We start from the raw sequence: 27,136 nt of genomic DNA, 5'->3' as shown, positions 1-27,136 counted from the left end.
CTTGGAACCAAGGTGTGATCCCAAAGCCAATTCATATGATGAGATAGCATAAGGGATCTTAGGGTCAAAATTGGGGTCTTACAATCATCACCAATAGTCCTAATAAAATTACAATAACCAATGGTGAAGGTGTCGGTGTACCGAAATCGGAAGCACAATGGAATGATAATGATAGGAAATTATGGTCACATGATTGGAAGATAAAAAATATTCTCATATTTGCACTTGGTGTTGATGAATATTATCATGTTTACCATTGTGAAACCTCCAAAGATACGTGGGACGCATTAAAAGTTACACATGAGGGAGCTAATGAAGTCAAACAAGCTAGGATCAATACCTTAACTCAAGAGTTTGAACTATTTCGCATGAAGCATGGTGAAACCATTGCCGAAATGCAAAAGAGGTTGACACAACTTATAAATTGTTTGAATGCCCTAGGTAAGCATATTTCCAATGATATTTCTACTAATATAGTTTTTTGGTGTCTTAATAGGGAATGACAACCTAAGGTCATCGTAATCAAAGAAGAAAATGATCTTAGAACACTTGATCTCACAACTTTATTTGGCAAGCTAGAAGAACATGAGGAAGAACTCACTAGCTTGGAAAAACCTTAGAAAAAACATGAGAAGAATATAAAGAAGGAGAAAGGCAAGGACAAAGAGGTAGAAAAGAAGTCTATTTCTCCAAAGGCTTCAAGTTCAAAGGCCTCAACCAATGAGAAAAATGATTATGAAACAAGTGATGACGAGAATTCCGATGATGAAGAAATGGGGTTGTTCGTCAAAAGGTACCATAGGTACATAAGGAAAAATGGAGTCAAACACTCTAACAAGAACCTAATCAATTTTAGAAGGCTATCGAACTCCACAAAGGAAGATGAGAATAAGAAGGGTAAATATAGAGGTTTATGCTACAACTATGGAAAAGTCGGCCATTATAAGCCGAATTTTCCATTGATCAAGAAAGACAAAGAGAAAGGCCATCATAAGAAATATAGAAAGTCTAGAAGAGCCTATATTTCTTGGGAGAGTGAAAGTGATTCTTCAAGTGATGAAAGCTGAAGTTCAAGGGACCAATAGACCAAAATTTGCTTGATGGCTGACAAAAGAAGAAGAAAATGTTGAATGTCTTGGCTCTACGGATAAAATGTGATTTCTCGATAGTGGATGCTCAAGACATATGACATGTGACATCTCTCTATTTATTGACTTTGTGCAAAAGAAGAGGGGTTTTGTTACCTATGGAGAGAACAACAAGGGAGAAATACTTGGAAAAGATAGTGTAAAGTTAGTACATGTTACTTTTGATGAATCTTATCCGAGAAATGTCGGGAAATGTGTTTCTTTTCATGATGTAGGTGTATCTTCACAAGACATACTCAAAGAAATAAAAGAAGGAGTTGATCAACCTAAAATGGTGGAATTTAAGAAAGAAGTAGATAACAATTGTGAAAAGGAAAAGTTTGAAAGTCCAACTGCAGTGGATGATCTACCTTTAGCTTGGAGGACCTCCAAGGATCATCCAATTGACAACGTACTTGGAGACATCACCCAAGGTGTGACAACACACTCTAAGATAAGTAATTATTGTTATCACTTTGTATTCATTTCACAAGTTAAACCTAAAAATGAAAAAGATGCTTTACTTGATGAGCATTGGCTTATGGCCATGCAAGATGAATTAAACCAATTTAAAAGAAATGATGTATGGGACCTTGTCCATCACCTGCAAGATCATCAAGTTATTGGCACTAAGTGTGTTTTTAGAAATAAACTCGATGAAAATAGAGTGATAACTAGGAACAAAGCTCGACTAGTGGCTCAAGATTATAACCAAGAGAAGGGCATTGATTATGAGGAAACTTGATCCTCTAATTTCTCACCTCGAGGATATATGCCTTTTACTCACTTATGCTTGCTCCAAAGATTTCAAGTTTTTTCAATTGGACATGAAAAGTGTTTTCCTTAATGGATATATTAATAAGGAAGTGTATGTTTCACAACCTCCCAGTTTGAAAATCATGAGCATCCTAATCATGTTTATAAACTAAAACGAGCTTTGTATGGTCTCAAATAAGCCCCTAGGGCTTGGTATGAGAAACTTAGTAAATTCTTAATCGATCAAGGATATTCTAGATTGAAGATAGATACTACACTTTTCATTGAATGTTAAGGAAAACATATTATTATAGTTCAAGTTTATGTTGTTGATATCATCTTTGGTTCCACTAACATGAAATTAGTCAAGGAGTTTTCTAAGCTAATGCATGGTGAATTTGAGATGAGACTCATGGGGGAGTTGAACTACTATCTCGGTCTTCAAATCAAGAAACTCAACGAAGGGAAGTTTTTGTGTCAAAAAATATTGCAACGAATTGCTAAAGAAATTTGGTATGGAAGATGAAAAATCAAGTGACACTCCAATGCCCACAAATGGAAACTTGGAAAAAAATAAAAATGGTATGGATGTTGATGTCAAAAAGTATTGATGTATCATTGGATCTCTTCAATATCTTAGTGCATCTAGGCCAACATTATGTTTAACGTGTGTACGTGTGCTCGTTATCAATTGTCTCATAAGGAATCATATTTAAAACCTGTAAAGCGCAACCTTAGATACCTTCATGGTACATCTAAGTATGGGATTCGGTATTCCAAGTGAAGCGATTATAATTTGGTTGGTTATACTGATTCCGATTTTTCCGGTTGAAAATCGAATAGGAAAAGTACTAGCGGAACTTGCCACATGTTTTCAAACTCCATAGTAAGTTGGCATAACAAGAAACATGTTTTTCTTCCTTTGTAAAATGCCAAGGAAGAATATGTCGCAGTCGGTAGTTGTTGTGCTCAAATGTTTTGGCTCAAATAATAACTACTTTAATTTGATATTAAACTACAATGCATTCCTATTATGTACGATAACACTAGTGCTATTAAACAAACCAAAAATCCGGTGTTACACTATTGTATAAACATTTAGAGATACGTAACCACTTCCTACGTGACCATGTTGAAAAATGAGATGTTGTATTTGAGCATGTTGATAGAAAAAAAAGTTGCGGATATATTTACAAAATTTCTAGTGACTGAACCGCTCTTAAACATTCAAAGGGAATTGGGCATACTTGATATCTCAAATCTTGCCGAAATATGATTTACTGTATGCACTTTATATACTTTTCCTCTAACTTTCCTTGGAAGTTCAATCACATAAGAGTGAATCCTTCATTAATTCATATGCAAGGTAATATTGTTTCATTTTGTCTCTTTGAAAGTAATCATTTTACTTTTGCATGTTGTCTATGTCCCAAATGCTTGATATGCTTGATGTATGAAATATTTCATGAAGTTTCACTTCTAAAAATTTCAATTGGGGTATTTCAGTTTATATGCTTATGGTGACTTCATGCTATTATTCTTCCATACTTGATATATGTTCTTTGTATATAAGCATGTTATCTATTATTAGTTCTTGCATGATATATGTGAGGTTGTTGTTTATCTATTTCGACATGAAATATGTTTGAACATGTTATATTGTCAACAAAAATCTTGTAGTGTGTCATTGATATGATAACATTTATGTTTTTCGTTTGAGTGGTGATAAATCTAAATAATCGCCTTGCTAGAGCACATGCGTGTGAAACATTCGGGAGCACCAAAAGTATATGTAACATAAACGTGTCGCTTTTGAAACAACTCAAGACTTTTTTATTTCATTGTATCCTTCATCTTTCATGTTTATTGTATATGTTATTTGGCATGATTTGTGACAACTATTTTATGTTATTGCTTAAATTGCTTTTATTTATGTCTAGGAATTTTCAATATTTACATCATTTTATATGAGTGTTGTTTTATTGATGATTTTATCTTTGCAAATGCCGATGTGTGTTATATTAGTATACGTGTGATATAAGATACTTCTCATGGATTGGTTTGTCTCTTTCTAATGTTGTCGAATGGGGAGAAGCATCTGCAAGATGAAGTTGGGATGCATACATTCAGTGGGAGCCTTCATGAAGACACAAAATGAATCATCTCAAGTTTTTCCATCTTCAAAAAGGGGGAGTATGTAAGTGTAACTTCCCGTTATATGTATTTTGTATGATGTCAAAACTAGGATACGTTAGTGTTTATGTATATTGGACGATATCCTCTAAGTCTTAATGTGAATCTTAGCACTAGGAATCATAAAAAAAAAATTGGAAATGATTTAGAAAAGTTTTGAAATGATCCTACCTAGTAAAAATGTGTTTTTATACAAGACACAGGCTTATGTGTCGACACATACGTTGTATGAGTCGACAAATGTTGATGAGTTTTAAAGCCTCTTGCGTCTATTTGATGTGCTGACTATGGAGGGGTTTCAGGTTGAGACATAGAAGGAAATTTTCTTCTATGAGTCGACACATGACCTATACATGTCGACACATGACTTACATAGGTCGACACATAGGATGCATTTTTCCAACAAAAATCATGATTTTGTCAAATCTTTTGCATTATCTTTGCCTCCAACTTGCATACATATAAATACTTCACATATGAATCATTTCAAGAAGTTGAAAACCTAAAATATACAAAGGAAATCTCTACATCTTCAATCTCTCTTTACATGTGCATAACAATTACACATAATCATTCTTCTTGTGTTGCATCAAGGTTTAGAGGTGATAATGTCCAATTCAGGTTGGTGTAACAAGTAAAATTCGGTTGAGATTCTTTGGGGGTTTTCATTGGGAAAAACTAATTAGGGTTTTTCCTCCAAGATCGATGTGGATTTGGGAGTTTTGCATAATATTTTGCAATCGGATCCAACCGAGTAAAAGCATCGAAAAACGGCGGGTTTGCTCGAAGGAGCAGTGGTAATCGGAGGATTGTTGGAAATCTTGGGTCATAATAATTCGCAATTTTATTTATCATAGTGAATGCTTCGAAGAACAGTGTGTTCAGTCGAAGGAGTAGCGGTAATTAGAGGATCAATTGGAATTATTGGGTGCATGATCAAACTCAAATCAAGGAAGATAAAGTGTTAAAATCAACATCAAATATAAGGTTTGTGGGGTTGTATTGCTACATTTCTCATGTAAAACTACTTTTTCAAAGTAAGATTGATATCTCAATTCCATTTAGAATTGGGGGGCAGATGTAACCATAGCAAGGACGATTAGTGACCTGGCTAAGCAAATACTTGTGCTCTCTCTCTCTCTCTCTCTCTCTCTCTTTTACTTTTCATTTGCAAATTGTTGAATTCGTAGATTGTGCGATCAATATGTTTGGTTAAACTTTTGTTGATAATATTTTGAAAATGGTTTTGTTGTGTTGATTACAATCCATTAGATTGTAGTAGTTTTTTCTAATCAACAAAACCATATAAAATTCTAAACAAAATTGATTGCACACAAGGTGTTTGATAATTTTCCTCAATTAAGTTTTTTTGTATTTTGTCATTGGAAATAGGCTCCATATTTAGCTATATCATTTAAAGTTTTTTTAAAAAACATATTGATTGATTTGTCTATCATTATCATCAATTGGTTTTCATATTGGCATATTTGAACCGATTCGATTTAGACGATTCAATCTGGGTCACTTCCTCTAACTGTTAAAATTTTCAAAACAGTTTTTGTAAAGTTTTTAAACTTGGGATCTATTCACCCCCTCTAGATAAGTCGCCTTCTTATAACACTAACAAAGCGTCAAAAAGAGAAAGTCTCTTGCATTAATCACCAAAGATGATATGTATATCCTTCATCGAACAACCTCCACGAACAAGCGTGTGTTTATGAACCACTTTTTTTTATTTCATCTGCGTTGTCCTCGAAGGAACGACGTTCTCAATATTTTGGTTGAAATTTTTTGTCCAATTATAAAAATTTAGTTTAAAGAAAATCTTTAAGTTAGTTTTATTAATTACAATAGTTTGAGCAGCAAAATGGAAGAAAGAAAGAAAGAAGAAGAGACAAAGAGAAATAAATATAGTGTAAATAAAATAAAGCATAGGAAAATAAGAGATCGGGGAAAGAGAGCATGCATTAGGGATTTATACATGTTTAGGATAACCACTAAACGTACTCCTGTCCCTAAGATTTTCCTCTTGAGAGTTCCACTAAAGATGTAAGTTTTTCATATGTTATTGATGACAGTCTGTTAGTGCATTAATTCGGTCGAAGAAAAAAATCAAAACTAGTTAAAGAGGAGCAAAAAAGAAGAATAAAGACCAAAGAATAAGGGAAAAATATCTAAGTGTGAAGAAATAGGACTTAGTGAAAAATCAGATGAAAAAGGGAGCAAAAGCATGCAACTACTAGAATAATCACACACATCATCGCGCACACAATTGAGGTAAATCAACTGCATCATATGATACAGGTCATCACATGTGTGATGACCCCTTTTATGGGCTTTTATGATGTGTTCTGGTCCATTCTAGGAATCTCATATGCAACTCTTATTAATTGTTTTTGGTATTGTATTTTGAATTATGAGTAGCTAAATCTCTATAGGTGAGGTTGTGTTTGATGAATTTATTTCAATATTGTTGGTACACATGTTGATCTATAATTCTATTCAATTACTTCTTGTTCATAATGCTTTTTATGTGAGATACTATTTTAATCTAACTTTGGGCACATAGGGAATATGGACCATTAGTCTATGTGTTGGACTTATGGAAATTGCGATGCTTACACTGGTTGACTAGGGATAGAAAACCCCAAGAAGTGGCTAGTTAATTAACGCTTTGTTGCCTCGCCTTATTATGCTTACGCTAGTGGACTAGGGATAGGAAACTTCGAGTATTGATTAGTGAGCTATATCGCAAGGGATTAGTTATAACAATTTTGTTAATTCGTCATGAGATTATAATGATAAGATTATGCATGTAGGAAATTGAACATCAATAATAGACAAATATGGCATTCTATACACAACCTGACCACTTTCATAATTCTGTCTGAACACTTTATCTTATTTTCAGTTTCAAACCTAAAACACCCCATTTATTATTTTCTGCGCATTACACACTTTTTGTCTTGTTAAAAATCAATCCATGCGAATTTGATATTTTATTACGGTGACACTATCGGTACACTTGCCGAGAAGTCATTAGTTATGTTCACAAACCTTATTACAATCAAATGAATATTTTAACTGTCTAATCCCATGATCCAAATAAGAAATTTTAGAAGGCTAATCTCCAAACCAAATGAGAGATTTTTGTTGGTTAATCTCAAGAACTAAATAGAGATTTTTGTTGGTTAATCTCAACAACCAAACAACAAATTACTTTGATGAAATTACAAAAGTGATAATACCATCTTTAGTAAATTGCAATAATCCCATAGCACCAAAACACCTCTCACATATAAATTTTACTCTTAAAGATTTAAGGTAACTTCGTGAAGAAATAGAAAAAAATAAGTAGGGGAGAGTAGAAATGAGAAAGAATTGTTATAGATTTGACTTATGGTGTAACATTAAAATGAGGAGAAACCCTCTATTTATAGAAGAAAAATTGGCTCAAAATCGAAAGAGTTTGATAAGCTTTAATGGCTTAATCGATTAACCCTATGGTCTAAAAAGACAACAATCTCTAATCCCAAAATGGAAACCCTAAGATGGTTATGTGATTTAATCGATTAGGTAGCCATCTTCCTTGCTCTAGTCGTTTGGAATAAGTCCTTAATCGATTAGAAAGGGTACAAATGCTTACCAAATGATTAGGAACATGCTGACACTCAATCATTACATATTTTCGACAAGAATTTGGAGCAATTTCATCCAAATATGGAGAAAATATGAAGCAAAAGTACCAAAGAAGTGCTGAGAATAACCAAGTGTGGCAAAAATATGGACTTAGTGAAAATTGGTGAAAAAAGGCACAAAAGGACGAAAAAGCCATTGGATTTATCACACTCCCTCGCACCTCATCATGAGCACAATAACAAGATACTACAACCATAATAAGAAGCATCATGGGCACGATGATCTTTTAATTTTGACTTTTTTGTGAAGCATTTTAGTGGCTATAAAAGGGAAACTTTGATACTTTTACAAGGGTTCTATGTTTTTACTCTAGAGTGACGACAAGGAGTCCTAGGAAGGCAATTTTTTAGAGCATTAAAAGCCACTTAAGGCTAAACTCTTCTAGGATTTCACATGCATTCATATTCTCAACTATTGGTATTTTATTGTATTATGATGAGTAGCTAAATTACTCTAGATTAGGTTTTGCCTTATGAACTTATTTTGAACTTGTTGGATTATATGTTTAATTTGATGTTTTATGAATGATTGAAGTTATATTTTCTATTTAACTATATTTGTTCCTAATGCCTATTATTTGTAGACGCACTAATAATATGAACTGAGACAAGTAGGGATAACTGACCCTAAGCCTATGAGTCTGAACAAGGATAATTAATCTACTTTCACTGGTTGAATAGGGATACGAGACCACTAGTAGTGTCTTTTAAATTAACGTATCGTAATAACACCTAATTTCACTTTTGTCGGCCAAATAGGATAGAAAACTAGTATAAATTAGTGAGAAATACACCAAGGGATTGAGTATAGTGTCTTTACCATTCATCTAATGGACTAAACGTCAACAGGGGATAAACAAGGGATTCATTGGAAAACCTAGTCACTTTTCCCATATTGAATTCAGAAACATTTACTTTTCACAAAATAACTCGAACCTCCCATCCCAATTGTTACTTTTATATTTCAAATAATTGTAGGTTATTAAATAACAATCCGTATGAATACGATATTTATTTTTATTACTTCGACACTATCAATATACTTTCTAAGAAGTCATCATGTTTTTGGCTCCGTTGTTGGGGATTGCAAATTTCAACAAGGTCATTTTTGTGCGATTTTTTTATGTATTTTTATAGGTGTAGTTTTATTTATTTATTTTTAGGGTTTATTTTATTTTTATTTTTATCTTTGTTTTTTTAATTCTTATTTAGTTTTTATCTAGTGCAATGCTATTAAGATATTTTTCTTTTGATTTTGTATGCGACGTAAGAAAAGACATGTATGATGGAGCATAATGACTAGATCTATTAGCAAAAAAATAGGTTTTGTCAAAACAGTTGGATGCCTGAACTCTAGCTCAACCAAATGCTCTTCAAGTCGATATTCCGGTGTGATTACTGCGGTGGAGGTCATGCTGAAATTATGTTCTTAAGGGAACAAATGTTGGATCAGATGCTTAAGCCAAGGTGTTCAACATATTAAAGCATAATTGGTATATTATTGATAAATAAGATGATAAATGATAAAGAAATAAAAGAACACATAATTGTTAAATTAATTTAATGCAACCTCACCTACGTCTAGGGGGCTTCCAACCCAAGAAAACAATTCACTATTTTAAATTAGTACAATTATCTTTAAAGAAACAACAACTCCGTGTTGTTCAATGCCTCTTCCTAATCCTAACGACTTTCTATTTTGTGACTTCCCCTAAATATGAGAACCCCTCTCACTTTCTCTCAATCGCTAATACCAAGTGATCACTACAAAATCAGAATAATGAATGTTGAATTACAACTTAACTAACAAACCAAACTTTATGCGTTAAGATATGAATGAAAGTGTTAGAGTGATGCATAAACAATAACATAAAAAAGACTAAAAACTAAACCCTAACACAATGAATCCTCAATGCTTGCACACTTCTAAAGTTAGGTTTGAGTCTCCTTAAATAGAAACACATGCTTTGGGCTTTTCCAATGGGCATTTGATCACGTCCAAAATTGTAGTATATTTTGTTAATATCTGTTTTTCAAATATCCTCCAAAAAGATTTGATTTGATTCAAATTTAAGTCTTCATTTAAATTGATTTTATCACGTCCAATCTAATAAAAAAATCTACATAAATGCATTGCTAAAAGATAGCAACAAATGTGATTGAGATCCAATCATAAATCACACTAAAAAGATATCCATCACGCCCTGCTGACAAATGCCAGATGTTGCACATATGCGAGAACATTAGGTCCCACATGTGTCCTTTCTTCACTAAAACATCTTGCATACATGCTGGAACACCAGGTTCCACATGTGTCCTTTCTTCACCAAGACATCTTGAACACTGCATGTTGTTTTTCATAATGCACCAAATCAAAAAGGAACAACACATGAAAATAGCCACTGTGTACAAGTCAGATACGTTGGAAAAACACATTATGCTAGAAATTATCAAAAGCCATATCCTTACTTCAATAACAATATTCAAAGGTGGGTAATAATTCAAATCTTGACTGGCGTAACACTCAATTTCAAAATTTTAATCAAGCAACTTATAACAGTCCACCATAAAAGATGTCATCTCCTCTAGAAGAGACTCTGAACAAATTCATGAAATCTATTGAAAACAACTTTAAAGCAGTGAACAAAAATATTGAAGCCTCCAACAAGAACATTGGAGCATCCGTGAAGAGTGTGGAAAATCATATTAACCACTTATCTAAGCAAGTGGAAGCTCAATTGAGTGGAGGTTCTTAGGTTAATAAGTTGGATAGTCCTATAGACGATGAAGTTGTGAGAGAAATAAAAGATGGATTAGAAGTATTCGATGAAGGAGGAGTTGAAAAAGAAAAAGAAGAAGAAGAGTGCACAACCTTTAATTAAAAAACTGAATTAAGAATAGAAGAGTCTGAGGTGAAAAATAGATGTGGGAAAAGAAAAAGAATGTGATATGAGCAAGAGAGAAAGGTAGAACCTGATAAAAGAATCAACATCAGCCTCAACCACGACGGGGTTTGCACTCAGAAGGTGGATGCATACCCATACCCCGCAAGTAGTAAAGCATATACCCTAGCATCTCATCATGCATCTAATTAGGATGAGTTTTAATGGAATCCATCTGACCCATCTTGTCACACCCTGATTTTGACCCTGAATCACTGATTCAATATATTCATCATAGTTGTTGCATCTCTACATAGCATAACATGCATTTCATACCGCATAATGCCTAGAATATGAGTCGATATAAATTTTCGGATCTACAAGCATAACGGTTAAATTAATTGTCAAACGTGCAACAAATTAGCGGGCGAAAAATTTTAAAATCAAACTTGCAGAGGTCAGTTTTATTGATCTATGTTTCACGTAGTTTAATCTGGTATGCTCGATTTATTTTTTTGGCAAATTTTTCGGTCACTTTTTGATTTGTCTGGACGTTTTAATTGGGTGTTTTCCTTTTCAAAAGTTAACAAAAATATATATGTTTTCGAGTCGTTTATTTTGCGCTGATCATTGTGGTGCAATCATTTTAATTTTTTGAACATCTTTTGCATTCGACTTTTATTTATTTTTAATCATTTTATTTTTATTTTTCAATCAAAATAATGAATGTGTATAATTAGGATTATTTACATATCTAGTTTAAATTTGTTATGTTTTATTTATTTATTTATTAAAGCTTATTTCTAAAATACTAGAGTAAAAGAGAAGTTAACAATTTGAACTTTCGTTGGATTCCTTTTTTCGAATTAACTATCACGTGGCCAACTCATAAAGTTAGTAAAGAGAGAGAGAGACGCGTGGGCCAATAGCCAGCCGACACACCCTTTGTTCTTTTAATTCTTGGATGATACCAAGTTAGCTCTCCACTAAATGTACCACACGCGCCTCTGAAGGTGAAATTATCCTTGATCTTATTTCTGTTGACAGCACACATACACACACACGTGGCGCTTCTCCATTGGAGGCCATTTCCCCCAAATTTTGAAATTTGAAATAAGGAGTGGGGACACGCAAGAAAAAAGTTGGCTATGTCATTTCCTCTCTCTCACTGAAGGAAAATAAAGGAAAAAACATAAAAAGATTTTCCCATCTTTCTTCTGGTAAGAAAGAGGCGCCCTTGACCTCCTTCAACCTACATCCACACCTCATGCAACAAATTTTTTTCTTCCCCAAAACACCACCCCACTGTGAAATCGAGATTGCCTTTTATCCTCCTTATAATAACCATATCCTAACTACAACACATATACACCAATAACATCCATATTCGAATCTCTGCCGCTAAACTCAATCCATCTACTCCATATCCTCACCGACGGAAGCAACAAGGTTACCATCAACAAAAATGATCAACAACCTTCATTGTGTCAAAAACCATTATGCCGTGAGTTTCTCTGGACACTACAACAACATCCGCAACTCAACATCTCTCTCTCTCTCTCTCTCTCTCTCTCGGCATTGGTAATCTATTTTCATTATGCTTTTTGTTTGTCGTGTACTGCATGTTTAAAATGATTTTTCCACGTGAGTTTTGTTTGCCATTGCTACGTTCGTTTCGAAGTTACCTTTGTTATTATTCTTGAGCTAAGGTTGTGATGGGTATGTCGGTAATGGTTTGTTTATTTATCATTGTTTTTTACGCGTTCTCATTTGACTTAAAATGGAGCATGTTGAATTGATGAGTTTTAATTTGGTCTGGAATGTTGTTTAGCTTGTACAGTGTTTTGGATTTGAAGATTGATGCGTGATTTCGGAACTTTCGGTTGTTGCGTGTTTGAATAGATTTTGGTGTGCATACATTTAAATTTGGAAGTTTTTGAAATGAAATGGTGATTTTACTGCTTTCAATTTTGAAGTTTTGAATTGATATGTTCATATTGCAGAAATCAATAGTAACATGTCCATTGAAAGGATAATGATCTTGGAATGTTATTAATATTGTTACTGGTTATTTTATCCAATTGTATCCATATATTGATATTACTAGTGATTTTAAGAGTTATATTGGTTTACTCTTTAATTTGTTAGTTTTGTATAGATTTTTTTTAGCTGATAGTGATTTTGGACTCGTACCATGGTACAACAGATTTGCATTTTCTTTTATTTTTTTTCTTGTAATTTTTTTCTTTCTTTTGATTGTTAATTAATAATTTGTTTTTTAACTTTTCTTTTATAGTGAATGTTATTTTTTTGGCTAGATTTGTGAGTTTTGTTTTAAGCTCATTTGGTATTTAGTTTTTGACAAACCTTGGTGTCTTCACTTTATTTTAATATCTTAAGTCCTTCATTTTATTTCGACTCTGTTAATTTTGTCGACTTTGTAAAATTTCCACAAATTTTGTAAATAGTATTAGGTTACTGTTTTAATATTCAATGCATTTTTAATCGATTTTTTTTATCTGCGGTAGTCGATTGGGTTTGTTGAACCGATTATAGTTTTGCGGCGAGTCAATTCAGAATGTTTGAACCAATGTGTTCCATTTATTTTACAGAAATCTCTGTTGAAACTGAACTGATAAATGATTCTGGATTGGTACTGCATTGCAATATTGTTACTACAACTAGTGATTTTTGTTGCTTTTTATTTTATCATATTTTTTATATTCTATTTTTCGATAGTTGCAAGTATCCATCAAAAAGGCGGATCTGGTTGAGTGGTAGGAGATTCTGCTTGATATTCCTAAGTCCCAAGTTTGATTCTCGATGTCTACATCTGTAGGTTTTTCTTGGTTTTTTCTGCATTTTTCCATTTTTCTAATAAAAGTCATACTATATATTAATGGGTGCAATTAACTTATGATTAATCACTCATGACCTAGTGGTAGAGGCATCTGGTGCTTCCCAATATGTCATGGATTTGACCCTTGTACAACTCACTTTCTATTTATTTCATTATTTTTTACCTTTTCATTTTTTATGTTATTTTATTTTTAATCCTTTTTATATTTTATTCTAACTTCTCTGATACTTGTTAATTTTAATGTTTGTCCTTGATTTATTTTATTGTTTAAATATCGATTTTTAATCCATGGATTTGGCAATTCCCGTGTTATTTATCCATGATTATTTTTATCAATATATTGATAGTATTTCGCCGCGTTTTGATTAATCGCATATGGCATTTCAATTATTATCGATATGCGCAAACTGGCTTTGAGCACATTACCTAGTTGATTTTTTCTCCTCAATTTCCACCCGCCTTGCATATCTTTACGTTAAGTGACCTTGATTCGCATCCTCGCATCCCTATTTTAATCTGTGCACGTCCCGATTTTACTCCTTTCAATTTAATTTTTGATTGTCTTGTAAATTTAATTTGTGTTTGTTCTTTTTTTCACATGGCTTACTCTTGGGCCTTCTTACAATGAGACCATCCTCTTGCACCTACACTCATGCATTGCTTGTTCATTGATTGGGCCCGATTTAATTGTTTCATTATTTTAAATCCCTGTTCGACAAAATGTACCCTCACTCCCATGATGTGTAATAATTTTACCATTTTCGTTTCCTTATTTGCTTTATTGTTTAGTTAGTACTAACACAAGAATAAAATCAATCATTCCCAAAAGATCAAAAAAAAAACTCGATCCAACATCGAGTATTTTCTCAATGAACAAATCAATCCATTTCTTTCAAACCATGTCATTGAAATCTTTCTCAATCGTTCATCAAATGCTTGATCCAACGTCAAGTCATTTTCATAATAAAAACTCGAAAATACTTAATTCCTATTTAGCACTATTTAATAAAGATGGAAATGGAACATGGTGGATACCACGAGCTCCTGAGACTAGGTTTCGAGATGGATATCTTTCCCATCTTAGCCCTCGCCATCATTCAAAACTATCAAAGCGGTTTGTTCAAACCCTTTTCTTAATAAAATCTCAAAAACACATAAAAATATCAAACCTTTTGGAAAATAAGATGGAAATGGATCATGGTGGACACCACACACTCCTGAGACTAGGAATCGAGATGGATATCTCGCCCATCCAAGTTCTCGCCATCACTCAAAACACATTCAAACCAATCAAACTCTTTTCTCGCCGCCGTGCGATTTACCCTTAAACCCTTTCTCAAACAAAAAGTATTTTTTCAAGACGATGCAAAGTAATGTTTCATCCACTTGAACATGTGAGTAAGCTTGCGAAGTTGCCCAGGAGTATTGATTTGTAAATCCATTTGGCCATGATTCAAACTTCCCCTTCTCTATTTGTTTTGGGTAGTCCAACAATATTTTCTTCGATTGAGACAAAGTAGCTTTCGCTAAAATCAACCAACAAAGAAACATTTTCTACCCAGAACTATGTAAGCCTTAAGTTCTCTATTGCACCCGAAGATACGTAGGAGCAGGATTTGTAAAACTTATCAGGCCCATTAATATAAAACACAGGTTTAATCCCCTTCGTTAAACAAAACATTCTTCTCTCTTCTATTCTTTCTTTCCCACTTAATAACTCGAGAAGCCTAACATTTAAAACTAACACTAACGCGCATAACCTAACCTAACGGTTCCCGTTGAGTACAACAGACGTGAGGGTTGCTCATACCTTCCCCTTGTTTAATCGACTCCCGAACCCTGATTTGGTTGCGACGACCATAATCATTGTCTTTCTTTCTTGGGTTTTATCGATATTTCCCTTTTCCTTTTAGTAATAAATAAAGTTCGGTAGTGACTCTGTTCAGTCTATCATTGCGAGCGTGCAATTGTGCTTCGCTAGGTCGTGTTCTCATTTTTTCTAGGTACGATAGATAACGACTTTGCTGGGGATATGATTCCCTAAGTGAGTCAACCCTAGTTGGGTTGTTTGTGTGCCTTTTTTTGTTTACTTGTTGTTAGAACAAGATTTTGGTTCTGCAATTTATCTCTAAGTTTTGATGATAACAAAGGATCAAACATTTTGGTACCCTAATAAAGTTCTCTAAGTGCGCATGACTCTAACGATAAATAAATCTGATGAAACAACATCTAACGTCACAAAAATCCAACACAGCTGACTTAGAGTCAAAGGTACTCGCTCTGACACTGAGGACAACGATGTCCACATCATCAGACATCTGAAGACTCTGAAATTCTGCATCTGAAGGATCCCACACATGAATACTCTGATGATCCTTACATCTGAAGAATGTATAATTAGAGATCAATCAAGAACTTCTGAAGAAAAACACATCAGACAACTATCTGAAGAATACAAGATCTAAGAGAAGTATCTGAATTCCGCACACTCTGATTCACGCCCAACAGATCAGATCAAGACTTAACAATGAAGTATTCCAAATTTGGTATGAATCTATATATGGAGAAAATTGAATACTCTCCTAAACTGCTATGGAAAGGACAACAAAATTAATGTCATTTAAGTCCCATCATTGGCAAGATATCAACATCAATGCTCGATTCAACAATATCATCTCCAAGCACTATAAAAAGGCCCAACTATTATTATACCAAGACAAGAAGCTTTCCTACAAGAATCCAATACATCAAAATTCAATCATTCACTAATTCTTGTTTTTACATTATCACACGAGTTGTTGCTCTTAGTGTGAAACTCTGTTGCTTTAACTGGGTTAATACTACTTAGCTAGAATCACTAAACACATTCTTGTAATTCTAAAATAGTTGTTGTAAGGTTCCTCAAGTGACTTATGAAGTTTGTAGACTTGAGAGGGCTAAGATATCATTGCACTCTTAGACGTTGTTGTAATCTTTTTAGATTATTAGATTAAGTCCTTTTGGAAGGCGAAATCACCTTGGTAGGGTGGACTGGAGTAGCTTTGAATTTCAAGCGAACCAAGATAACTTCTATGTTGTTTGTCTTTAATTTGTGTGTGTGTATAAACTCAAAAAGTTTTTCTTGTCTGTGAAAACAATTCAAACCTCCCTTTATTGTTTTTTCTCTACCTTCAATTGGTATCAGAGCTTCGACTCTGTTATTGATTTTCAAATCAAACACTTAATAGTGTAGAGAGATCCAACATGAGAAAAATAATGACTACCACAAATGAAAGAGATAACTACAATTCTAAACCCCCAATCTTCGATGGAGAGAAATTTGATTATTGGAAGGACAGAATCGAAAGCTTATTCCTAGGCTATGACGCTGACTTATGGGACATTGTTACAAATGGCTATGAACTACCAACACCTGCTCCTGGAGTTGTCAGTACTAGAAACACAATTATTGATGATCAGAAGCCTGACTTCAAAAATCATCTAAGGCCAGAACAATTATGTTGAACACCATATCCTACAATGAATATGAAAAGATCACCAACAGGGAAACAACTAAAGAAATATTCAATTCCCTAAAGATGACTCATGAAGGCAACAATCAAGGAAAGGAGACTAAGGCTCTGGCCCTAATCCAAAAATATGAAGCCTTCAGAATGGAGGATGATGAAGCTATAGAGGTAATTTTCTCTAGATTTCAAACTTTAATTGCAGGACTCAAGGTTCTGGACAAAGGCTACACAACTGCAGATCATGTCAAAAAAATTGTCAAAAGTCTGCCAAAGAAGTGGAGACATATGATCACTACCTTGAAGTTATCAAAGGATCTGAACAACATAAGCCTATAAAAACTCATCAGCTCCCTCAGGAGTCATGAGATAAAGCTAGAGGAAGACGAACCTCAAAAGAAAAGCAAATCAGTGGCTCTGAAGTCCAGATCAGAAAGATGAAAGCCAGAAAGGAACAAGGCCTTTCAAGCTGAAGAAGAAGACCATGATGATTTTGAAAAAGATGATTCTGATGATGAAGAAGAGTTATCTCTTTTATCTAGAGGAGTTAAACATCTCTGGAGAAAAAGGATAACAACTTCAGAAGACCTAGACAAAAGGGAGATCGCTCAGAGTCTACCTCCAGAAGCAGACCAAGTAAAGAGGTAACTTGCTATGAATGTAAAGAACTAGGACACTACAGAAACGAATGTCCAAAGTTCAAGAAAGATAGTTCTAGAAAAGAAGGATTCAAGAAAAATTCCTTCAAAACCAAGAAGGGACTCATGGCTACTTGGGATGACTCTAAATCTGACGCCTCAGAATCAGACTCCGAAATAGAACAAGCAAATGTTGCATTCATGGTTACCACATCTGGAAGTTCATCCGAAAGAGAATCTGACTCTAAAGAGGTATTTTTATTTATCTCTCTCGCTCTGATCTAGAAGCCTGTTTATCTGAATCTCTAAGCTCCTATCAGAAGCTTCGACATAAATTCAAGATCCTAAAAAGGGTCCATGAAGTAGAAACCCTCTGAAGTTAGATGTAATATGAATTAGAAACCCTTTGTATAAAAAATATCTTAGTATTTTTGATGTCAGATACATCAACATGTGGCCTCTCTAGCGTCTGACCTTGGATATTCTAGACAACTATCTAGCATAGAACTTAAGAGCCAAGATATTGAGATCTCCTCGAGCAGTGTGTATGTTTTTGGGATTAGACATTCATCATTAGCTGCAATTAATTCTCCTCAAGCATGTTAACTCAGAATTTCGCGCTAATTAATTGTGTTGTTTACTATTCTCTACTAACACTGTCGTTTTGCATGCCACTAATGCATATATATACTTGTCACAACTCACACTTTCACACTTTTCACTCACAAACCTACACAAACCCTTTGTGCTCAAATGTCTCCAAGAATTTCAACATCTTCAAGTTCATCAACTTCCTTCATCAATGTTCAACATATCTTCCTCTTCTTCAAATGGATTCCCAACAACAAAAGGTCTACAACTACTCCCAACAAATGGAAGCAAACCTCCACCGAAACTCCATAACAAACCTCCACTGAAACAGCTACAACATCAACCGCTGTCTACAAGGAACCCCACGTCCTTGATCGTCTAACTCACATCAACCTTGCAACACCCTTCGTAAACACGAAACACAATGGTGTTGATCTCATTGAGGAACTAAAGATACAAGGCTGGGAAAACTATTTTCAGAGACTCTATGGTCCCACTTATACTTTCCTCGCCAAAGAGTTCTGGAGATTCACAGACTGCGATGACCACTGCATAGTGTCATATGTTCTGGGTGTGAAGATGGTCATCATTGAAAATCTATTGCCAAGCCTTTGAACATGGAGAAAAATGGGGGCAGAAGGATTTACAACATAAATCCTAGGGCAAGATACATGTCCCAGGTGATTATTCCTACTATCTTCAAACAAGGCGCTGAAGGCAGATCCTCTAAGAACAAGGAACCTCACTAGAATCTGAGAGTCTAGTTGAAAATCATTCTGAGTACCATCCACCACCATCTAACCTCAAACTCTTCTGACTATATCAACACATATCAGAAGTGTATTTTGTACTTCCTCCAGAAAGGACTCAAGCTGAATATGCCAGCACTACTATTTAAGTATCTGAGGGATTCAGTCCGGGATACCAGAAATCACATAGAGCCCAGAAACTACATTCTTCTGGAAAGACTCATCTCTGATGTTCTGATTGAAAGTGGGTTGGTGGATCATCTGATATCATACAATCTGATGGAAGATGTGACTGTAGACATTGGAAAGCCTCTGAATGCAAGAAATATGAAGAGTATGGGAATCATTGAAAGAGTCATGGTCAAGCCAACTCTAGACACCTCTTGGGAAGCTCTGAAGGATTAGAGAAAGATACCCAATGGGCTATATCTGTTCTCCAAGATAGATCCTCCGGAGGTCATCGCCTATTACCTTCAAGATCTGGCATCTTAAGGGGTGGATATTTTTGAGTTCTTAGTGGACTGGCTTCCAGAACAGCCACCAAACTTCATGAAGAGAAAAAGAGAGCCTTTTGAGAAGTCTAAGAAATCCAAGACTCTGAAGCTGAGAGAACCGTCTGCAGCCAGATCGCCCTTACCTGAACCTTTTTCCATATTTACCCCCTTTGAACCTACCATCCAAAACTCCCTATCATTCAAATTTAAAACAATTATCTTCCTCCTTACCTTAACCTTTTCCCATATTTACCCCCTCTGAACCTACCATATCATATCCACCTACCTTTGAACATCACAACTCTAACCCTTCTTCACCCCCTCCACGACAAATCAACCTCACCACCACAACACTCCTCACTTCTGAAATTTCACCTCTGAGTGAATCCCTCTCATCTATCTCATCAACCCCCTCTTCATCACCATACTACGATATATCCTTCGACTCCGAACCACTAACTAACCCCGATCCCTCTTCCCCAACTCTGGCCCAACTACAAGCCATTGCACTATCTAACCCACCTCCATTTATCCCAGATGCCTCTGTGCCTTCTCCCTCTGTACCTCAAACAGAATCACTCCCTGAACCCCATAGAGAATTACCCTCTGAAACAACAGTTGAACCTCCAATTGGTTAACCCTCTGAACATCCTACTGAAATCACCCACACCTCGCCAGAACCCATCAATCCATCTTCTGAACCTAAACCAACTTTCCCCACCTTGGAAGAAACAATTGCTTTATTTTCTGAATCTTCAGCTATGAAGCTCAGATCACTGTCTGAACAATCCAAGCTAAGTGATAACCCCTATGAATTGAGGAATCACTGGACTGAATTCATCAGATGGATGACATCCGAAGTCTTCAAGCTGAAAGGCCTCTCTGAACAAGTCAGAAATGACTACGTCAGAGACGCTGAGGTGAGGCTAGAGGGTTGTCTGGCCAGAGAAGTTAAAGATAAAGCACGCAAGGAAGCTGAAGAAAGGGCAAGACTAGAAGCTGAAGAGCAAGCTATAAAAGAAGCCGAAGAAAAAGTTGGCGTTGAAGCTGCTTCTATTGAAGCTGAAGCCAAAGCCAAGGCTGATGCTGAAGAAGCAACACACATTGTTGCGGAAGAAGCTGCCAAGGCAAAGGAAGTGGCCCTAACTCAGGGTGAGACCTCTAACTCGGATCTAGCTCCACTGGTGCTCAAGACTCTGATAGATCTCCAGAAGGAACAACAAATTGTAAAGGCCAGAATGGATCAATATGACTCTGTTAACTCCAGTATTCAGAATCTCCTGACTCAACTACTTCAGAGGATGCCGCCTCCTCTTAACCCTTAGGCACCTTAGGATTTTTGATGTGGTTTTTTATTATTCTATGTGTTTTTTAGCTTCTAAGTTTATTTTCCTTATTTGTACTTGTTTGCTTTATCCAATGAAGTTTTGTCTTGCTATATTTTTTTCTTGTTTGTCTTTTTGAGTCTGACAAAAAGGGGGAGAAATAATTAAACAACCTTCTGATGAAATTAATATCTAAACCTAATAATGCATTGCTTACATTCCAAACATCTAAATATTTTTTGCAGTCTAAGTTCTTGCAGGAAGTATCTGAGTAAAACATCTGAGAAACAAGTTGAGTAATGTAAGAGGCTATGGTAAGAAACTCTAAACATTCTTAAGTATAAGATTCAGGGGGAGCTTGCTTATCTTAGGGGGAGTCATAGTATATCTGACTCTGAAATTATCTTCTTTTAATTATCATGAAGTATCATGGTTTCATGAACAGTCTGGAGTTTTGTCATCATAAAAAAGGGGGAGATTGTTAGAACAAGATTTTGGTTCTGCAATTTATCTCTAAGTTTTAATGATAACAAAGGATGAAACATTTTGGTACCCTAATAAAATTCTCTAAGTGTGCAGGACTCTAACGATAAATGAATCTGATGAAACAACATTTAACGTCACAAAAGTCCAGAACAGTTGACTTAGAGCCAAAGGTACTTGCTATGACACTGAATATAACGATGTCCACAACATCTGACATCTGAAGACTCTGAAATTCTGCATCTGAAGGATCCCACACATGAATACTCTGATGATCCTTACATCTGAAGAATGTCTAATTAGAGATCAGTCAAGAACTTATGAAGAAAAGCACATCAGACAACTATCTGAAGAATACAAGATCTAAGAGAAGTATCTGAATTCCACACACTTTGATTCACGTTCAACAAATCAGATTAAGACTTAACAGCGGAGTATTCCAAATTTGGTATGAATCTATATATGGAGAAAATTGAATACTCTCCTAAACTGCTATGGAAAGGACAATAAAATTAATGTCATTTAAGTCCCATCATTGGCAAGATATCATAATCAATGCTCTATTCAATGGTATCATCTCTAAGCACTATAAAAAGGCCCAACTATCATCATACTAAGACACGAAGATTTACTACAAGAATTCAGTACATCAAAATTCAATCATTCACTAATTCTTGTTTTTACATTATCACACGAGTTATTGCTCTTAGTGTGAAACTCTGTTACTTTAACTATGTTAATAATGCTTACCTAGAAGCACTAAACACATTCTTGTAATTCTAAAATAGTTGTTCTAAGGTTTCTCAAGTGACTTGTGAAGTTTGTAGACTTGAGAGGGCTAAGAGGTCATTGTACTCTTAGACGTTGTTGTAATCTTTCTAGATTATTGGATTATGTCCTTTTTGAAGGCGAAATCACCTTGGTAGGGGGGACTGGAGTAACTTTGAATTTCAAGCGAACCAGGATAACTTCTGTGTTATTTGTCTTTAATTTGTGTGTGTGTGTAGAAACTCCAAAAAAATTTATTATCTGTGAAAACAATTCAAACCCCCCTTTCTTGTTTTCTCTCTACCTTCACTTATGTGGCTTTTCTATATTGCTTATGTTATCTTTATTGTTATATTGATATATCTGTTGTATATTGGTTCCATTATGATGTTGGTACTTTGATATTCTGATTGCAAACCATGTTGGAAAGACTCTATACCCGAGTTTAGAGTGAAAAAACAGAAGATAGGACGATGGTTGAGTAGTATAGACTCCCGAGGTGAATACTTCATAAGATTCGATATGAGAACCTCACTTAGAGTAGATCCTTTTACATATATTGTCGCCTGAGGTGAATACTTCGTAAGCTTCAATGTCTCAAAGGTGTCCATGACTCTAAGGACCTTTTAGAACATTGAAACTTTGGCCAACTAGGAATGATGTTTACGTAGTATGGATTCCCAAGGTGAATACTTTGTAAGAATCGATACGAAAACCTCGCTCAGAATAGATTCTTTGGATGGAGTTGACGCTCGGCAAACATTTGCCGTAAGCAGCAAACAGTGTTTTGAATATATGACTCTGAGTACCCTGTCTAGAACCAAAGTCGATGGTTGCGTAGTACGGACTCCCGAGTTGAATACATCGTAAGGGTCGGTACGAGAACCTCACCCATAATAGATTCCCTTGATGGAGTTGATGACCGGAAAGCCTTTTCGATAAGCATCAAACAATCTTGTGATCAGTGACTTTAGGGGTCCTTTGTAACAAAACCCTAGATCATACCTTGTGAGAACCCCTTTTTGGAAAGCAATCAGATTCATCCGTACTTTGAACCTTTGAACCTGTACCTAAAAAACATTGCATCCATCCATTCATTGCATACGCATAAAAAGAAAACCTCTTAGTTTGTTTCACATTGTTTTAGGAATTCAAGATTTGTTAGCAAAATGAATCCTGAGAGAATAAGCACTTTTCAGTTCAAATACAATTGGCTCCTACCTTGGAGGAATTCGAAAGGATTATAGGTCGGAATTTGAGGGATCATAATCCATTTCCTAAGTTTGATGAAGGTATTCCTCCCAAGAGGATAGCTTTAGCTTTAGGTTTGAAGGTTTATGAAGTCGTAGCAAATTGGGATATGAAGCGGGTCTTCAATGGTCTTTCTAGAAAGTTCTTGAAAGATGGAGAAAGATGGGAATTGGAAAGCTTTCTATGTCGTGTTAGCCATGTTGATATATGGGATAGTTCTCTTCCCAAATATTGACCATTTTGTGGATCATCTTGCTGTGAGGATCTTTTTCTTTGGTAAACCTATACCGTTTCTCCTAGTTGACCTTAATTATGCTCTCCATGAGCATCATGAGAAGAAGGAAGGAGCTATCTTATGTTGTGCACAACTATTGCACGCTTGGTGTAGATCTCAAACGCTCGAGGAAGACCCCTTTGTCTAAAACAAACTCAAGCCCTCTTAGAAGTTAGCTTCTCTCACCTTCAATCATGTTAAGTGGTATATCAGGGATTGGGAAACCGAGGATGTTATTGTTAGCATTGGGGACTTCCCCAATGTACCTTTGATAGGAACCAGGGGTTGCATCAACTGCAACCCCGTGTTATCATTGAGCCAATACGATTACCCCATGAATGTCCCTCCAAGAGCTGAAGCTTTAGAGCCTTTCGTCTTGCACATCATTGTAGCAGATCACCCCATGGTGAAGAAGATCAAGAGATCATGGCAATCAATGATTAGAAAGAGTAAAGAATTGGGTAAAAGAAATGTCATTTCTTAAGAGCCTTATACCTGTTGGGTGAGAGAGAGGGTTCGAATGGTTAAACTCCCTTTTCCATTTGATCCTTCCATATATCCTTTGGTTCCTGAGCCAGAACCCATATTACCTGAAGATATGAAGAAGCATAATGCCCGAATTAAGGAGCTGGAATTGGAGAGTACTGACTTGAGGGTTAAGCTTGTCTGAGTCTCAGTGGAGAATGGAAATCGGAAAGATAGTGAGCAGAAGAAGGATAAATAACTTGAAGCTTCCAACAAAAGGGCTAGGGAGTCTGACGCAAGGAAAGAAAAGCTCGGACAAACATTCCAAAGTACTAAATCTGTGTTTAAGATGAAGAATGAAGAGATGTATTAAGCTCTACTCCAGATTCAAAAGCTCAAAAAAACTCTAGAGTTGACCCTTGAGATGAAGAAGGAAGCACGTTTGATTTCTAAGATCCGTACTCGTGAACTTGAGAACACCATTAAGAGATACAAGGATGCTTTGGATCATGAGAAGTTGAGGACTGAAGAGTCAGAAAGAGCTTGTACACGTTCGAACTATCAGTTGGAGCAAGTCGATATCAGGATCCAAACACTTGAGGGTATGGATTATGATGCTGCTTATATGTTGTTGACAAATGAGTGCAGATACTAGAGAAACCTTTATAGAGATATAAAGGTGACCAAGGCTGCAGACTTACGCATCATTCAAGGCGACCAAGGCTGTCGCGCGCGGATCAAAACGAGTAATTTTGTAAACACGTAATACAACGACAATTAAACTCGGATATCGTCTCAAGGATTCTTATTTGTAATAATTAAACGTAATCAAATTGGGGGGGGGGGGTTGATTTGGTGTTCAATTACAAAAATGCAGAAAATAAGTGATTATGAAAAGTGATTATTTGAATAAGATGAAACGAATCAACCCACTATATCATCTTCCGACTTATCATTGATCCCTATAAAATTCCAATTCCCCAAACTAGTCTGATCCTATTCGATTACAAAAGCTACTGACAAGCGCAATAACAATTATACGAAGTATGCCCCTGAATTCCGAGTAAAGCAAACGGATTAAAACTATTGCGAATTAAGCAAACGCAATATGATCGAACGCGATAATGCAAAAGCTACACTAATCACGAAATTGATTCAAAAGCAGACAACAATCAAATTAAAGAATTCTATCATGTAAAAACAATTAAATTAAGCAAGTAATTGTGATTATAGATATAATTCAAAGGAACAGATTAATGGAAAATTATAAAAGAACCTCAAAGTGGCATCCGATTACAGTGAATTGATTCTTGGGAAATTAGTTCTCCATAGTCATTCCTTGTAAGCTCTCAAATTCGTGCCTCAATAGTGATTTTTTCCGTTCAATTCCCAATAGTGTACGGCTGCTAGACCTAGGGGAAAACAAATACCCGTTTTACAACTCAACTGGGTCGACCCAGCCCACTACAAATGACCCAACAAAAATACAAATAAAATTCTGCAATTTCAACAGACTTTCTGGCCCTGCTACAGTTCGATTCAGCTCTCGACTTCTGAACAAAAGTTGTAGATCTTTTTCTTAGCTTTCCATCGACTGGTAGCACGTCTCAACCCGATACTCCTAGCTCAAGATATGATTTTTCTCGTGAAAGCTGCTAATGCTGAAAATTAAATACGAAAATTAAATAAGTGCAAAAAATAAAATAAATTATGAAAACACATTAAAACATAAAAATAATCAAAGCAAACCGAAGAAATGCTTAAGTACAAACATGGAAGAACGTGCATCAAAATGCACTGATCAAGATATAAAGGCGACCAAGGCTGCAGACTTACGCATCATTCAAGACATTCAAGGACTTTATGCTGAATGGAAGGGAAAATTTATGAGGCTGTACAGATTTGCAAATTCCATCATGCAAGAGCTACCTGGGAAATTGCAAGAATCTGATTGGTGCATATGCCTAGAGAACACTCCGCATCAAGTTTTTAATTTCATTAAATTTTGTAAGATGATGTTGGAGGGGTTGACCACCAAACTTGCTACGTTTCAGAAGGCCCGTATGCCGTAGGCATTTGCTTGTATTTGAACCTTGTCCTAAATTAATGAAAAATTGCTTTTTGGATTCATTTTATTGTGTTTTATTGCTTTATTGCTTTGAATACTTGCGAACAAATGTTGTGGCATTTCTAAAATGAATAACTAAAACTAACCAAGAGTTTGCAAACAAAAAATGCATACATACATGCATTCATACATTTTCAAAATAAGTCTCACTCTGTCCTTTCTTCCTCCAGTTTCATGCTGAATCTTCAACATCCGTACAATAGTTGTGCCCGAGCAAGACAAAGGATGGATGAAGAAGAACAAGAAAGCACTCAAGTTAGAGTTGAATTAGACGAGATCAAGGGGGGCATGTCCCGGATGAGAGAAATGCTCCAAGCTTTGACTTTTAGATTTGAAGCTCCACAAGCGACCTTGATTTCGGAGATCACTTGCCCAACAGTCGAAGTCCAACTTTAGAGGTCTTTACCTTCAACCCTACCTCCATATGGGTCACCCTACGACTTTATTCCTCGAGTAGAGGTAGTGCATGACATGGGGCAATCTGTTCAACAAGTTATTTCGTTGCCAATTTATACAGATGCACGCCCGATCGTCCACATTGCTGCTCCACCAGCTGCCTATGCTAGGCCTGTTCCGCATTTTGAAGATCAACATCACCTATATCAGACTGCAGAATCAAGTGTTAGTGGTGATGAAGTGAGATTCGAAGATTTCATAAAAGTAAAGGAGAACATGCAACTCCTTGAGAAGAAGTTCCGAGCATTGGAAGGAGACCACATCTTTGGTTCTTCTGCCAAAGAAATGTGCCTTGTATCTGGGTTGGTGATTCCGGCTAAGTTCAAAACTCCGGATTTTGACAAATACAAGGGGAATACTTGCCTAAAGATCCATCTCATTATGTATTACCGTAAAATGGCTGCTCACGTGGAAGATGATAAGCTGATGATCCACAGTTTTCAAGATAGCTTGAGTGGGGCTCCTTTCGAATGGTATTTAAGTTTGGATCAG

General features: G+C 35.6%; 1 protein-coding gene across 1 annotated transcript; it reads left to right on the top strand.

The window, feature by feature from the left end:
• Positions 1-20,255: 20,255 nt before the first annotated feature.
• On the top strand, positions 20,256-20,819 carry LOC127137212 (uncharacterized). Its single transcript, XM_051063694.1, has one exon. The coding sequence runs from the start codon at positions 20,256-20,258 to the stop codon at positions 20,817-20,819; it is 564 nt and encodes a 187-aa protein (XP_050919651.1).
• Positions 20,820-27,136: the final 6,317 nt, after the last annotated feature.

The sequence above is a fragment of the Lathyrus oleraceus genome, chromosome 4, assembly GCF_024323335.1.
Source record: "Lathyrus oleraceus cultivar Zhongwan6 chromosome 4, CAAS_Psat_ZW6_1.0, whole genome shotgun sequence".
In the NCBI taxonomy this organism is placed as follows: domain Eukaryota; kingdom Viridiplantae; phylum Streptophyta; class Magnoliopsida; order Fabales; family Fabaceae; genus Lathyrus; species Lathyrus oleraceus.
Note: the sequence above shows the minus strand (reverse complement) of the source record. Positions and strands in the feature narration are given on the sequence as shown.

What these genes read in the sequence shown, in the direction of transcription:
- LOC127137212 (XM_051063694.1), top strand. Translation starts at nt 20,256, where the DNA reads ATGAAGCTCAGATCACTGTCTGAACAATCCAAGCTAAGTGATAACCCC.